Here is a 15,923-nt window from a genome sequence, read left to right on the forward strand (position 1 = left end):
GTGCCTGCCTGCCATGCCACATAAGGCGCTCTCACACAGAGACAACTTTTGACTCTCATCCTCCAGAGGAGAAGGAAGGGAAGCCTGACATCTGCTTGGGGGTCCTGCTGCTTCTGCTGCACCTTCTACGTTCTCTCTGATTTGCCATTGATTTCCCATGGAATTTTAATTAAAATATGTTAACTGCAGTGTAATTACATTTCAACAGTCAACGGACTGTCCGTCAGTCCACTCAAGTGATGTGCGCCTATGGAATAAAAAACTGATGCCCAGCGGAACAACACAAAAAATTGCCCTTCCTTTTTCCCGTTTTTCACATTCTCCCCTCGAAAAAGACTGACTGCAGTTTTTCTGCTTACCAGCAAACCGTTTTTTTTGTTTCTTTTCTCTTTTATTTTTGTTGTTTTACGATTTTATTTATTAATGCCCGCTGATTGCCATTTGTGCCCCACAGCCAGACAGAGTTTTGGGTACAATCGGGGAAGCCAAAAGGTGCCGCTGTGGTACACTACAAAAACTGAGGCATGCGTACGCGACAAACAAATTGTTAAAATGGTAAACGGAAATTTATTACATATATATTTATTCATATCAATGGTACACGTGCCTCAACGCAAAGATACCTAGTAAATCTGGTACTCTCAGGTTCTCTAAAAATACGCCACCGGAAAGCTCTTGGCTCAAGAACTAAATATATTCGAACTGTCAAGTGTTCAAACAGCCAAACGGCACTTGTTTTATTCATTCTGGCTATAATAATGATCAGATTCAAATCGATTTCTGTAACTTAGTAGATATGATCTTTATTTATGATTTATGTACATAGCCTGTAAATTGCAAAACATTTAGACTGGCCGCTGTTGAAAAATCCAGCCCTCAAATAAGAATTTCTTGCTTAATTGCTCTCACTTTTTCTAAAGTCTAGTCTGCCAGGCCTTTTGTTGATATACAGCTGGAAAAACCACTCCAAATTGGCTGCTGAAAAAAGCGATAGAGTTGCCAGAAAAAAAGAGAAAGGAGAAAGCACAGGGAATGGTAGTGGGAAAAACTCTCTTCCATCGGCTTGATTATGCTGCTTAACGGCGCGTTCTGATTGACGTATCATCCAGCAGAGAGAGAAAGAGAGAGAGAGAGAGAGAGAGAGAGACGGGTGCTGTTTGTTTGCCCTGTACCCAGTAATATTGATTTTAAACATGGCACCAAATACGAGTAGTATTCCTCCCAATATTTGCATTGATTTTTCCAGAAAAAGTCTTGTGCTAAAAACTGAAGAGGTTTTTCCGCCAAAACTTTCCATTTATCATGAATAATATATTAATTTGAAAGTTGCCACAGTTGCAGCAGCAGCAGCAGCAGCAACAACAATTGCAACAAGTGCCTGTGGGCTGTGCTTGCTTTTTGTTTAAATTTTCAAATGACAAAACTTTGCCACATGCCCCTGCTTTGACCCTCCTCCCAATAGTTTATTTTTTTTCCATGCTTTTGGCATTGGGAAAAGTTTTTAATTAGTCTTTGATAGGAAACCCCAAACGACAAGAGCGGAGAAAGCTGGGTAGAAAGCAGGGGAGAGTGGTTGCAGCACCCCCTAAACTTCAAACGCTTTCGATCTGAGGATCCTTGCCTTAATTTAAGTGAAGGAGTTCTTATAACAGGATGGAGGATTTTACCTGGGGGAATTTACAAGACTACGCATACGCCATGTTACTCGCCAAAAGGCAAATAGGAGGAGAATGGTGGCAGCTGTAAGGGAGGAGGGGGGCAAAGACTGTCAGTATAAAATTGCAAAATGCATATCAAATTACAAGTCTAGGATGTCTGCCATGCCCCCCGTTGTATGTGATGTCAGTTTGTCACAGTTATCGCTGCTGGCTGCAACAGCGGCGGGTAGATATGCCTCATGTGTGTGCTGTCTCTCTCACTAGCTGTAACTGTAATTGTAGCTGTGTATGTGTGCGTGTCTTCCGTCTGTGTGGCATTTGTTTAATGTTTTTATGTTGCAGTTTTACTTGAAATATGCACACGCTACTATTTTATTGCCACTCTCTTGCCACACTATCTCTCTATCTCTTTCTTTCTGGGATTTTTGTGCTCTTTTGCATTTTACACATGGCATCCCCCCAAAGTATTTGCAGAGACAGCATCCTCGTCCCTCCCGCTCCTCTTGACTCTCATTGTTTAGCTCTAATTGCTTTTTCGCTTAGTTTTCATGTCGTAGGGATTCTGCCCCTGGCTTTTGCTTCTTGATTTCCCTGCCAGCATCGGATTTCCTGCTACTGCCACACTGACAGGGAAGAGAGAGCAAAAGAGAGAGAGAGAAAGAGATGGAAACACACCCAAGCGAAAGTAAATACTTAATTATACACCACACCCCCCCCCCCCCCCCCCCAAAAAAAAAGCATTTCTTGCTCTCAGCTTACAAGCGGCTTACATCCTGGTGCATCCTGTTTGATAAGGAAGGCCAAAAAGTAGGTCTAGCTGTGAAAATGCACTCCAAAATACAGCAATCAAGAGAGAGGAAAATAAAGAGAAATGCAGAGTAGAAATGGGTTGAATACAATGGAAGCCATACATCAAATTTAGTCGCACTTCAGCACTCAATTATTTGGTTCTGTCTGTCTTGTCTGCCTCTCCCGATTGCAATTTTCACTCGTCGAAGGAAGAAGAAGGAGCGAAACCCCCTTCTTATTACCTTTCATTGGTTTCCCACTTCGATTAGATGATGCTGTTCCTGCTGCTGCAGCCAAAGCCATAAAACTAAGCAATTTGCATCTTGCTCCCTCTCTCTCTCCTTCTCTCTCTTCAAGTTTGAGTTTTGATCCCAAGCCAATTTATTTTTATGCAGCAAATTGCAATGCGCTTCCTCCTCCCCACCCCCATCTTGACTGTCGCATATCCCTCGATGCCATGAGGATTTGCTGTCATTGGAAGGGGCTTCTTACTCCTCACTCCTTCCACCCGATGGTGCTGCTGCTACTCTTGCTCCTGCAGATGGGTTACTCCTGGCTACTCCCTGGTCAAAGGCAAAAGTTTCCTCCAGTAAAACTTTCTTTGCTAATATTTTCCAGCACCTTCAACACCAAACGATAAGATCTTTCTCTCGCACGGGCACTCTTCTGTCTTTTATATTCTGCTGGAAGACCCCCTTCACTTTACCTCTTAATTAGTGGAATTTCTATGCATTTTCCAGCGGCAGCACCAGCATCGGCATGCCTTTGGGAATTGGCCAAAAGTAAAGGCAAAGCTGGAAAAAAATTCTAGAAAAGTTTCCCTCTCTTTTTGGGGCATAACTTGAGCTAATCTTTTGGTACGCCCTAAGTTTCAATGCAGAGTAAAATTGTGTCAAATACAAATTGTTGAGGCATGTGTATCTCCTTTTGGATAATTGACTGCAGATTTAAATTGTGGCAGATTTTCCCCACAGCGGTAAGGACTTATTTCTGTTGGAAAATCGTGCTAACAAACCCACACATCAATTCATTTTCCATGTGCATTTCTTTTTTTCTTGTTGTTCTTCGTTTTTCGCACTTTTCCTCGGGTTTTTCCCTGCCATGCAAGTGACAAGTTTTCAATCTCAGAGCGTCAGAAATAATTGCAAAATGCATCAATCAAATGTCAGAGCATGGAGGATAGAGGATGTGAACTCGTCTCTCCTCTAGAATATGGCAGAAACGCAGCATCACATAGCAAAAAAAAATCCTGCAGACTTTGGCGTTTTGCCGTCTGTCTGTTGCAGTCGGCTGTCGCTGTTGGCATCGCTGTATTAATGCCACGACAGTTCATATTTTGGCAGTCAACAGGAGTCTCAGGTACAGTGGACGGACGGATGTCAACGTAGTTCAATTTGTCCGGAGGTGTAGACGAAACTCGTAACTGGCTCATTAGCCAGTCGTTAAGTTTTACGTCTAGACCGCAGCATTTTCCGATAATTACTCTTGTATTGGCAGGCAGATGGCAAAAGTTTTCTTTTGCGGCCCCCAAACTAAATCGAGCACAAAGAGGGGCAGCCACAGCAGCCGCAATTGGAAAGAGCAAAGGACACAACTATCTTGGACTTGGGATTGGACTGGAAAATAGAACGGGGCGATTGGGATGGTGATTGGGATGGGGACTGCAAGCGTAGGATAGACCAAAGGACAAAGCGCAATCAGAAAGTTGACTGCGGTTTCTTGGCCTTCTCTCTGGAATGCTTTCTCTCTGAGTCCCGGAATCCTCTTCTGCAAAACTCTCTCTCTCTCCCTCTCTGCCTAGTTGACCCCAGCTAATGCGGTTGATGTCGGCGTCCACTGATTGATTTTTACATGGTTTGGATCCTGCTCTGGTCTGGTAATACTTTTAATTGACAATTGCGGAAATGCATGGGAACAGAATACATACAACAAATCCAGACAGCTGCAGCTTCAGACCGCACAAAAGTTTTCAATATTTCAGGAGCAGGCGATGGACATTTTCCAATTTTCCCACAGAGACATTCAAATTGGTTAAAGCAAAACCGCAAAACCTTTTAATAAATGGACAAGATGAAACACCACAAAAAAAGGAGGAAAGAGGGCCACGGAGAAGGGAGCGCCTTGAGTGTCAGCGAGTGAAATCGTACAAGATGTTGTCTTCTTGAAGTTTTCTTTTGAAGAATTTATGATCTGATTGAACCATAAACTACCTTTCTCCCATGGGGGAATGCGGCATTTATATATATATTCATGCTGCAACATGAAACGGGCCCCAACGATATTCCCAAAATATCAATTATAGGACACGAAAAATATGAGACGACTTGCGACGTTGCCTTCTGCCTTTTTCGTGTGGGATGTGTGTGTATGTGCGTGTGTGTGTTAGGCGGAGTCGTCTCTAATATAACTGGTAATTAAGGGGCATACAAACAGCACAGCACACAACAGACAGACAGCACAGACAGCTCTTCTTCCTCTGTGATGTTCTATCCAGTTACCATTTCCTCTCTCTAGGGTTTCCTCTCTCTCTGTTGGCGCATTTCAAATGCTGGCAACGTAATTTTCCCCAAAAATGACATGGACTCTATGGCCAGGCACTAGGAGTAACACAAAGCTTATATAAATATATGTATGTATATATGTACTATATGTACATACATATGTGCGAGGGTGGGGAATCTCAATAAAATATGCAAGGTAAGTGATATGGCAGACAGACGCCCCACAACTGCCATATTCTTCGCAGCATTCTCTTGCCCCCCGTAGCATCACCCTCCACTGGCGTCGGGTTATGGTAAAAATAAATTAAAAATTGTGAATGCATATTTTGCACATTAATTGAAGATGACCGCTCATTAAGCTCCATCCGTGGAACAGTGGAATAAAAGGAGCCTGCACTCGAATCGAAACGAATTGAATCGCCTGCGACGTCCTAATTGGAATACACTGGCCAACATGAGAATGAATTCGTATGCCAATGATGTTGTGATCAATCCCGGAACTTATTATGATTTGGCTTATTTTATAGCAAGTTTGAGGAATGCAATGCATTTATCGATTTGGTGAATTGATTAATCACATCTTCATTACATACATATTTGCAGAATAAAGGGAATTTTGAAAGACAAAATAGAGACACAGAAACTGGGCAACAAAGCAAACACCCGTCCCGCTCGTTATTCATTTTATTTGCTAAGAGCGAGGCACTGTTTTTGATGAAAGAGCGAACGACAGAAAGAATTGCGGGAGTTTGCATTGCATGCAAGTAGGCGAAAAGAAAAAAACAAGGTACAGTTGCAGGCACGATCGAATATGTAAAACAAAAACAAATGCTGTCAGCTCAGAAAAGAAATCAGCCGATTGGGCTGAGATTGCGAATTGAGGAATTGCTGAGAGAGTAAGCGTGTGCATTGCCTGAAAGAAGCAAAATGAAGATCAAGAGATAAAATAATTGCGACTGCAGTGCAGAAAATACAAAATAAAAATGAAAGAACAGGAGCGCAGCCCGTCTGTCTCTCTCCCTAACGCAATATGGATCTTAATAATTTTCAGTTTCATTGAGAAACAGCTTACCGAAGAAACCCAAAGCAAAACTAAGTTTCAAAGAACAATCTTTAGACATTTCCACCATGTAGATGGCTCTTCCATTTATCATGAGCAAATATACCAGGCTGTGCAGTGTAATCCACTGTAGTATTTGTAATACTCCATGGCCATGTAAATTGAGGCGCTTAAGCCTCACGGCCACGCCCCCATGCATTTCCATTCCACTGAAGCCGATAATTAAGATGTAAGGCAAGTGGGCGCCCAATCATTTCGATAAATATTTAAAACGACAAACGCGGTCAGCATAAATCAATGAAAATTGTGTGTTGCACAGCCAATGTCGAGCAATGGGAGATGGAGATTGCGAGTGTGGGGGGAGCTTGGGAGTGGCAATCGCAACGGCAGCCAAATAAATAAACACATTCGGGCAGATTTATTAGCACGTATCCCAGCATACGGTCCATTTAGGCCCTCATTATGGTAAGTGATTCGCTGCCCCTGCTGCTTCCCTTCTGCTGCTGCCTCGACTGCTGCTGCCTCTGTTGTGGCCATGGTTCCACAAGAGCGTGGAATGGCGTTTGGACCATACCAGGAGTCAGAGTCGGCGGGCAATTGATTTGGCGTTTCCCTTTGATCGATTAGAGTCATCGAAGCAGCGCCCTTCGGCCCGGCTGCCTATTTACTTTTGCTATGAGAAATGGTCGTCGAGCCACTCCGAAATGTTTGCCATTTCATCACGAAACGCTCGAGTGGACTGCCCCTCGGACAGGGGGACTGTGTGGACGTAGTTTTCCACGTCCAGTGCACATTTGGGTCCTCATTTGTTTCTGTGGCACAAAAAATTGGAATGGGAGGTAGGACTCTGAAAGTATTCAAAGTCTAGTCTTTAAGCTTGCAGCGAGAGAAATAGGTTTTGGATACTTCAGTCCTACACAGCTATCTTTTGTCCCATCACCAGGATGCAGTTTCCCAAAAATTCCCTAAATGTAGATAAATGCAGCAATATGTAATATAAACGCAAATACATATGCATATTTATAATAAAATGTGGTTAATTGTGTAAAACATACCTGAAATTTTAATTAATAGCGTATTTTATGTACATTTTCTCGCATAAAACTCATTCTATGGCTAGTTTTTTGTTTTTTGGCTTCCTCATTTCCACTCATTCTCACAGAAAAAAAAAATACATTCTACACTTTTTCCTTGGTGCATTTTCTGTACGTCTTCACAACAAAAGCCGATGATTCCGTTGTTGCACACGCCGGAAGAAGAGACGTTACCGTGAGACCTGATATTTTCTAACATCATTGATACTCACCCGCTCATCCTTAGGCGGATTTTTCTTGGGTTTTGCTTTTTATGACGCCACTTTCTGCCTGTCCTTTTTCTTATTTGCTTATTGTCCTTAGTGTTGTGGGTTTCAAGGGAAAGGGATACTTAAGGTTCGACCCAACCCAACCATTTTCATAGCCATTCGCATTTGCCATTTTCCATTCCCATCGCTGCTTCCCTTCTGTGGGTTAGGAAAACAGTTAAAAATGTCGCTAATTTTATGACGGCGCAACTTTGGCACTTGTCAAATGAAAAATTTCATACCCCAAGGGCTACTTGGGGGACGGCTATGTGGGTGTGGGGGTCTGGGGTCTGGCCAAGTGGTTTTTATGCTAATGTGAACTGTGGGTGTGGATCTTTTCAGGTGGTCTTCAGCGGCCTCTAAGCAAACACGGGGGCCGCCATCCTTGAGCCAGTCGCCAGTCAACTGCGACTGTGACTGCGGCTGTGTCTGGTCCTGGTCTGCCTACTGTCGGGATGTTTTGTGTGTTAATTACTGCGGCGTGTGCAGGCACTTATGAATCATGACTTCCGTTTTGCCAGGCGGCAGCAGCAGCGGCAGCAACATTCCCCGCTTTCTAATTATGTTGCAATGGAGTTGGTTGTGGCAATGTGGCAGTGGTGTGGCACAAAACAAACGGCAAGGCAAGGTAAGGCAAGGCAAGGCGACGGCAACAACAATTCAACCGCAAAGCATTTAGTTCATGTTGCACACGGAGCGGCACCCCCTGGAGAGCGTCCTGTAAATAGTTTACCCGAAATCAGGCAGCAGTATAAGGCCTAGCATGGTAGCAGGACGGATGCGGATGTGGATGTGGGGACTGCGAGTAGAGGTTGTAGAAGGCAGTGGGTGGATAGGAGGGTTGTCCATGGCCATGTGACTGCAGTGCCACACGACAATCTCATAATAACGGCATCTTTGCCTCTGTTTCTCTGCTTCTGCTGTGTGTGTGTTCTGTTGGCATCTTCTTAGTTGCCGCATGTGGCAAATGCGGTCGACCGTCAATTTGTGCAAATGCTTTCAGGCAAACGACAACTCAAGTCAGTGCGTGTTGCTGCTGTTGTTGTTACTCAACCAAATATGTCTTAATGCATTCGGATTAATAAATCGCTAGAGAGACAGAGAATGAAGACAGAAAAGGAATGAATGAATGAAAGTTACCATCCTTTTACTGGAATCCTGGAATTGTAGAATCCAACCCCCCCCAAACTGAAACAACGAAGCGTTTAAAATGTTTATTATATGCTCGTTTTATTTGCTTTGTGTTTTTGCCACTTTGTTTGCCTTCATTATGGCAGCACTCCACTCTCGCTTAATGTTCGGAGTAGTTTTCTTCACTTTCTGCCTGCCTGCCACTCTTTGTGGCAGGGCAGTTAAATGCAATACGATAACAATATGTTTGCTAAATATTAATAAATATATCAAATGTCACCACACGGGGCTACGACTGCTGCTGCTGCTTCTCATTTGCATTTGTTTTGTTGCTGTTTGCTATGGTAATATTTTACAAATAAAACTGAAATTTATACACACACACATTATTGCTAGATACTCGTGCATAATCACACGAGTACTTAAGAGTCGTCTCAATTAAAACGGAAAAGTCTTCACGAATTTGTATGGTTTTCATCTTAGTGGCTATGATGTTTTAAAATTAATTGTTTTTATTTTTGATACCCTTATATCTTTTTCAATAGTCAAATTCGTGTCGATTGGGTTTGGGTTGGGTTTTTGGCTTTCTTTTTTTTAGTTTTTTGGGATTGTATTTATTATCTGATTTGATTCGTACTCCATTTCTATGGCTTTTATTTGCTTAGACACAGTTTTCACCATTTATATTTATAGGTATTTACTCTGGCATATATATATACTATACATACATATATATATCTCTTGGTAGAGTGCTTTCTTTTGCATTTTGCTACTGGATATTTATTTATGCACTTTAGCGGCCTTGTTTGATTTGAGTTTTTTGATTTTGTTTGTTTGATTAAATAACTAAAATTCGAGTTTAAATGCAATTCACCTGCAACGTTCGTCTCTTCTCTCGTGTTTTGTTTTTTTTTTGGCTCATAAAAGATTTATGCAACCCGAAAAATATCCAGAAATACATAAGAAAACGGCATACCATCTCGACTGAAGATGGTTCTCCACCACACACACACATACATGCAAACATACATATGTACATACATAAGTAAATTTGAGCTATCAACATTATAAATTCATAAATATTTTACATCAGTTATTAGTTATTTTTTTACTGTTTATTTATGATAGTTATTTTTTATTTTTTTTTTTGTGTATTTTTTAATTTTTTTGGATAAACTTAGTACCATTTTTAATGTCTTTTGATATGAATTGATCATTTATTTTTTTCTTTTCATTTAATGGTAGTATCTCTGTATCTTGTCTTTTTCCACATCAAAAAAAAAAAAAATGCAGCTACAATTAGCGTTGATTTTTATACACTTACACTAGTAATACGACATTACGGCTAATGGCTATGGCTATGGCTATGGCTAAGCTATGGCTATGGCTACGACGTCTCCTGTTCGGATGCTCTCGGAAGTATGCGACTCTTGTTGTACGCTTGATTTTTCCCTACAATTTAAACATTATCTATCTTTTAGCCTGAACTTAAACCTAAACCTAATCCTAATAGTTGGTACCTACTCTTGCTCCTGCTCCTCCTGACTCTCCTGCCACTCTGGGGAAGTTTGGGATTATATATTAAAAAAATTCTCTGTGCAAAATCGCATTAATCGCTGCTTAAATCAATTTAAATTAAATCAAATCAAATCAAATAAAAATTTAATTTAAGGCAAAGACAAAGAAGATTCAATCTTGGTTAAGAGACTTTATATATATCTTTCTTAATTTCGCTCAGCCACAAATACAAACGATCGCCTGTCCTTTTCAAACCAGAGCCTTCTCTCCCTCCTATGTAGTGACCGCAGTGACGAAGAAGATGATACAAAAGGATTGCCCCGAATGCCCTATCGAATTGTGGAATATGGAGAAAAAGAACCATACATAACATAAATCTGTGTGCAAAATCATCCTCATTTTTTCATGCTGCTCTCTCAAATCAAATCAAAACAGTTTCAAATTCAATTAAAATAAATTTAATTAAAATTCTGCTGTCTGGGCCATTTGTGGGATATTTTTGAACCGTTTTTTGCATTCATGGACTCAAACGATGGGCTTAAACTATTTTCTTTATTTAGCGCTAATTAATTTATTACAATATTTATGTAGGACCCCTCGCCGCCACCTCCCTTCGACACTTCGTCTTGTTTTCATTAGTTTTTTGTTGTGTGTGTGTTTTCTGTAATTTAATTATAAACAAATATGCGACTACAAATCCCGCAATGAAAAGAAAAACAACATCAAAAATATGAATGAAAATCCCTCCGTTTTGAGCCACTTAATATCGCGTGTCCCATTTTCCATATTTTATATATTTTTTTTTCTTTTAGCTATTGAAAGAGTTTTGTGTGTGTGTGTGGGGGGGCATGGCATATTTGTGTTCTTATTGTTTATTACTAAAAAAAAATATTAATCAGTCATTTGAATGCAATGAATTGCATTGCACTATGTGTATGGCCTATACGTGTATATATATATACATATATGTATATGCATATGTATCTGTACGAGAAGTATGTGTCATATCCGTACACAGATGAGAGCATACAATTTTTGAATATATTTATGGTTTTTTCTCCTCCTACCCATCCCCTCGCCCACCCTGCTTGCGGGTCACCAAATGTTAACAGTAATGCAATAATTTATACGCCCGACATTGCCTTTTGCTGACAGGCTAAAAGAATTTGCCAAATGATTACACAGCGGCCTTTAAACACACACACACACGCATGCACGAACATACGCATAAATATAGTGTTAGTGAAATTTATTGTGTAATGCGCTTTCGCACTTGTTTAAAGATTAATATCCGTATCGGACACTGACCCCCGACCATCCTCGACTGCCCGAAAGGCTGCGGCTGTATCTCACTTAATAGCTACAGGCGAGAGGTTGTCCTTACTTGCCATAGGGATGCTGCTGCTGCTGCTGGTTGATGTCCGGCGAGTGGCGCATCAAAGTGGCGCTACCGCTGCCCGGCGATAGGCTACCCTCGTGGCTGCTATTGCAGCTGATTGCAGTAGGTGCCGCTCCCGCTCCTCCCATCATCTTTTCCGTGTCCTGGCGACTGTTGGCCATTATGCGGCGTATTGTGGGCGCGCAGGGTGTGCGTCAGAGGCGCGATTCCTGCGCGTGCTCATGTCAAACCTGGCCATGAGCATTCATGTGCAGGGCCTCGACGCCGCCATCGGCGCCCTGGTTCGATGAAAGCTGTGCGGGTGGATAATACTGCAACGAGGCGCAATTGAGATACTGTGCGTGGATTAGTAGACGTAATCACTGAGCGTTGCTGAATGTGCGTTAAAAATAGAAATAGAGAGAGAGAAAGAGAAAGAACCCCATTCCACATTTCTGTATTCACCCACTACTCACCCCGACGCGTCCATTGTCATAGTCGCGGCTCGCTTGGATAGTCAATTTCGCCTTCGAATGCATTGTGTCCGTCAGGGAACTTCTTTGATGTGTGGACGGCGGCATTACGCCCGGCACTCCCCCGCTATTCTGTCCATGCAGCATCATTGAGCCATTGGCCTTGCCCAGGCTGCCGCCGACGCCCATCGCACTGCCAATGGCAATGCCCATAGGACCATGCCCGTTGGAGCCGCCGCCGCCCGAGGAACGGCCATCCTTTCGACGGAAACAAAACTCTAGAATGGCCACCAGCACGGAGACTAGAAGGCCGCCAATCAATATGTAGAATATACCGGCCACATTGCTCAGCGAGAGTTCATTGTGCGAGGCCTCCTGGCCGTCCGTTTTGCATTCCGTTTTGTCGTACCACCATTTGTTGCGCAACTTGATCAGCTCGCCGTTCTCCTTGAGCGTTAGGACGGCCAGATTGATGGGATCCCTGTTGAATAGAGAATGTTCCGGTGCTCTTTTGTTAGATATGTGTGCCATTCCCCCTCTTAGATGTGGCATCAATTTCTGAAGCCCAGCCAGTCCCAATCCCACACCCCCTCAAATACTCACTTGAGGGCAGAGCCGAGCGGCGTGGCAATGCCAAATCCCTTTGTATCCAGATTGCGGCCCACTTTCATTGTGTCGCATGGCTCCCTGGCGTTTACATATTCATTTTTCGGCGACTCCACCAGCAAAGCATACTTGCCCTTGGAGGTGCGCACGCGTTTGATACCCTCGTCGTACGTATGCACAAAGACGTTCGGCCGAGAGTTCATATATTCCCACATTTTGTTGTGTAGTGCGATTTGGGAGCGCTGGCCATATGGAAAGAGATAGACAGAAAGGAAAAGATGGGAAAGGAGGGACAAAAAATGAAGGGAATCTCGGCACACACACTCCGATACATATGAATGGAGGGACACCAGTAGAATTCGAGTAGAAAAGTTCAAGTGCATTGGTTCCTATTCATATGCTAATAGCTGTAGACTTCTTATGAATGACAGAGGGCAGCAGAAGAGGCTTTAAGTTTCCTTAAAACATTCTCCAAATAAATATAGCAATAAACGAAACAAAAAACGGGAACGTTGTGAGTTGCTGCTGCGACCGCAACTCTTCATCTATGTATACCCAATACATAGTCAGTATGGCTACATTCAGCGACAAAAAGGGGGTGCGAGAAAGACAGAAAATCAGTCAGAACGTGTCGTCGGGCGCGGCGTAGCCACTGCAAATCGATTTGTTCCTTTTGGCTATACAAATTATCCGATCTGATCCAGATTCAGCAATCTGATAGATATGGTCATTCTCTATGATTGCGATTTTTATTTTTCTTATCTTCTAAATTGTGGATGCCACAGATTTTCGTCCGCTCGCTTCTAGCGATAGGCAAAGCCGACCATGAAATTAGTGTTTTAAAGAGAGACAGAGCGAGAAAGAATGAAATTGATCTGGTTCAGATCCAGCAGTCTAGACGGTATAGTCATTCTCTACGAGCTAGAGCTAGAGCTAGAGCTAGAGCAACCAAATTTGGTATCCACACTCCTGTGATATCGAACCTGCACAAGAGTATTTCAAAATTCGCCCCACCCCTTTCCGCCCACTCAAAGGTATATATGTAGAGTTGCGGTCGCAGCAGCAACTCACATCGTTCCCCCTCGTTTTTTTTTTGCATTTTTGGTTTTTTTTTAAGGCGGATTAAAGAAGAAGAGAAGGGTACCAAGGAGAGGTCGTAGACAAATTGCTTTTTATTCTTTTATTACTTTTTTCTGTTTTTGTGTATTGCAAATTAATCCTTATCTGAAAAGGCATCCCCAGGCAGCACGTCCGCCGGTCACAGATCACACATTTTAATGGATTTTATTGTCTTTTGATTTGTGCGTGTGTGCGTCTGTTTCTGTGTGTGTGTGTGTGGCTCTTTTTTGAGTGGGATGTGTGTGTGTCTTATGTGAGGGTTACCGAAAATGAATTTGTCTTCTCCTCGATTGCTGCCACTCAATGAGGCACTCTTATTTGGAATGCCCATCCAGCCACAGGGATGGAAAGGTATGCTTCACTCACCCTAAAGAAATCCCAGGTGGAGCCATGCAACAGAGTGCCGTACTGGACCTCCGTCTGCATGGCCAGGTCCTCAGCCGAATTAATCGGCGTCACCATGCGCTCGACGGTGAGGAATGCCGCCAGATTGGCCGTGTACGAGGAGATGAGTATCAAGGTGAAGAAGAACCAGGAGGCGGCCGCAATCCGCCCCGAAACGGAACGGGGCGACAGATCACATCCCTGCTGCATGAAGGCGGCCAATGAGAACCAGAAGCTGTTCCAAATGCTGAACTCATTCACTGCCGACGTCGATGACCCACTGGACACCGAAACGGAGGCAGAAGCAGCGGACGCGGAGATCGCCGCCTGCAGGGCAGCGGCACTGGCTGCCGACTGTGCCCCGGGTGTGGGCGGGCCGGGGGGCATGGCCGGCACTGCCATCGGTCCGGTTGCACCTCCAATGATGCCGGGCGGCTGCTGATTGGCAAGTTGTTCGTGATGTGCATGCGGATCTGTGTAAGTAGAGGAGGAGATGAATAGGAGAGGTATATACAAATTGAAACCGCAGGAAGGGCAAACGGGTGCTTAAAGGAGGATGCAGGAGTACGTGCCCATGTCGACTGTCCAACTTTCAATCATTTCGTTTGGGATGCTTGGTTTTTTGCGCCTCTGCTCTAATTGATATGCAATCAAACCCATAGCCAAGTCCACCTCAAACCCTCCCCGGTTCAGTGTTCAGTCCACCATTTGCTTCAATTGCAAAGCCATTGAGTGCCACACAGAAAGCAATGATGACATTGCTGGCTCGTCCTGCCCTGCCTGATGTCTGATGCTGGATGCTGGATGCTGATTCTGCTTCTAGCATGGGCTTCCATTCATGTCCTGCCATCTAGTCATGACAGGTTTTATTTTGCACTTGGTATATCCTTTCGGTTAGGGTAAGGTTGCTACGTTTTGTCTATTCTCTCGCTTTTTACACTGCACGCTGACTGCATACCAAATTTTGTTTACTTTTCCCCGCCAAAATTACATTAAGGATGTGTTTTGTAGGATATGCGACTAGTATATTGTTATGAGAGCACTCAACTGGGCTCTGTCTCTCCGTCCGTCCGTCTATCTTTCCGTCTGTCCATATGTGGACATTTCGGACTTTTGATTGCCAGCATCCAAATTGGAATGGAAATAATTGAATTTCTGACGAAAATCAAATAAAAATTGAATACAAAAACAAGTTCAAATCCAAGTCCAAATTTTCCCAAAATTCAAACAGAAAGAAAACATGAAATTTATACGCATTTATTCGCCCTTTCTCTGCAGCAATCCTTCCTTTCATTTTTCCTTCCACTCGCTCACAGGTGTCCTGTAAAGAACACCTGTACACTCACCTGGCGGCTGTGATTGTTGCGGCTGCTGTTGCACGAGACGCCATTCATGTGGCGAGAAGCGTGACACAAAAAACAGCACAATGCTCACTCCAATGTAGCTGAAGATGACGCTCACCTGTTGAAAAAAGAAACAACAAGAAACGGTAAAGATGAACCGGGAACATGAGATCCTTGTGGACACGGGGGAAACATGAAGAGAGAGGCTGCCGCCTGGCTGCTGCCTGGCTGCTGCCTGGCTGTGTGTATGTGTGGTACCTTCCGTACAGAAATTCTAATGATTTTTTTCATTAAATTTTCTTAACTAATTGAAGCGGAAGCGGAACGGGGCCAGGATGTTCCTAGGAAAATAACGAAACATTAACCTAATGGTGAGACGATGCTGGTGGGGGGCGTTTGAGGGGCAAGATAATGCCTGGCCCCAAGGACATTGACAGGAGAAGAGGCTCCAGGTTTTGTCTGGAGCAACTGTTGCCACTGTGTGGAATGAGGTTGGTGGGGGAGGGGGAGGTGGCAGGGTGTCTGCCTGCTGTCAGCACCTGAATGGCTGCCATGGAAAAGCGCCTTCTTTTGTGTGCTGCCTGAAGGCGAAAGGTGTGTCCTTGTCGTTTTGTCGCTTCT

The 15,923-nt window shown here is 43.4% G+C and overlaps 1 protein-coding gene across 1 annotated transcript in view; it reads right to left on the reverse strand.

The window, feature by feature from the left end:
• Positions 1-9,386: 9,386 nt before the first annotated feature.
• LOC108153565 (glutamate receptor 1) overlaps positions 9,387-15,923 on the reverse strand; it is a 28,214-nt gene continuing 21,677 nt past the window's right edge. The window contains exons 13-17 of the mRNA XM_033387284.1: positions 15,306-15,420; positions 13,942-14,432; positions 12,454-12,698; positions 11,854-12,331; positions 9,387-11,733 (exon numbers count right to left, since the gene is read on the reverse strand). Of these exons, the coding sequence (XP_033243175.1) occupies positions 11,623-11,733; positions 11,854-12,331; positions 12,454-12,698; positions 13,942-14,432; positions 15,306-15,420 (1,440 nt within the window). The 3' untranslated portion in view covers positions 9,387-11,622. The remainder of the gene's footprint in view (positions 11,734-11,853; positions 12,332-12,453; positions 12,699-13,941; positions 14,433-15,305; positions 15,421-15,923) is intronic.

Source organism: Drosophila miranda, chromosome XR (assembly GCF_003369915.1).
Source record: "Drosophila miranda strain MSH22 chromosome XR, D.miranda_PacBio2.1, whole genome shotgun sequence".
Taxonomy (NCBI): domain Eukaryota; kingdom Metazoa; phylum Arthropoda; class Insecta; order Diptera; family Drosophilidae; genus Drosophila; species Drosophila miranda.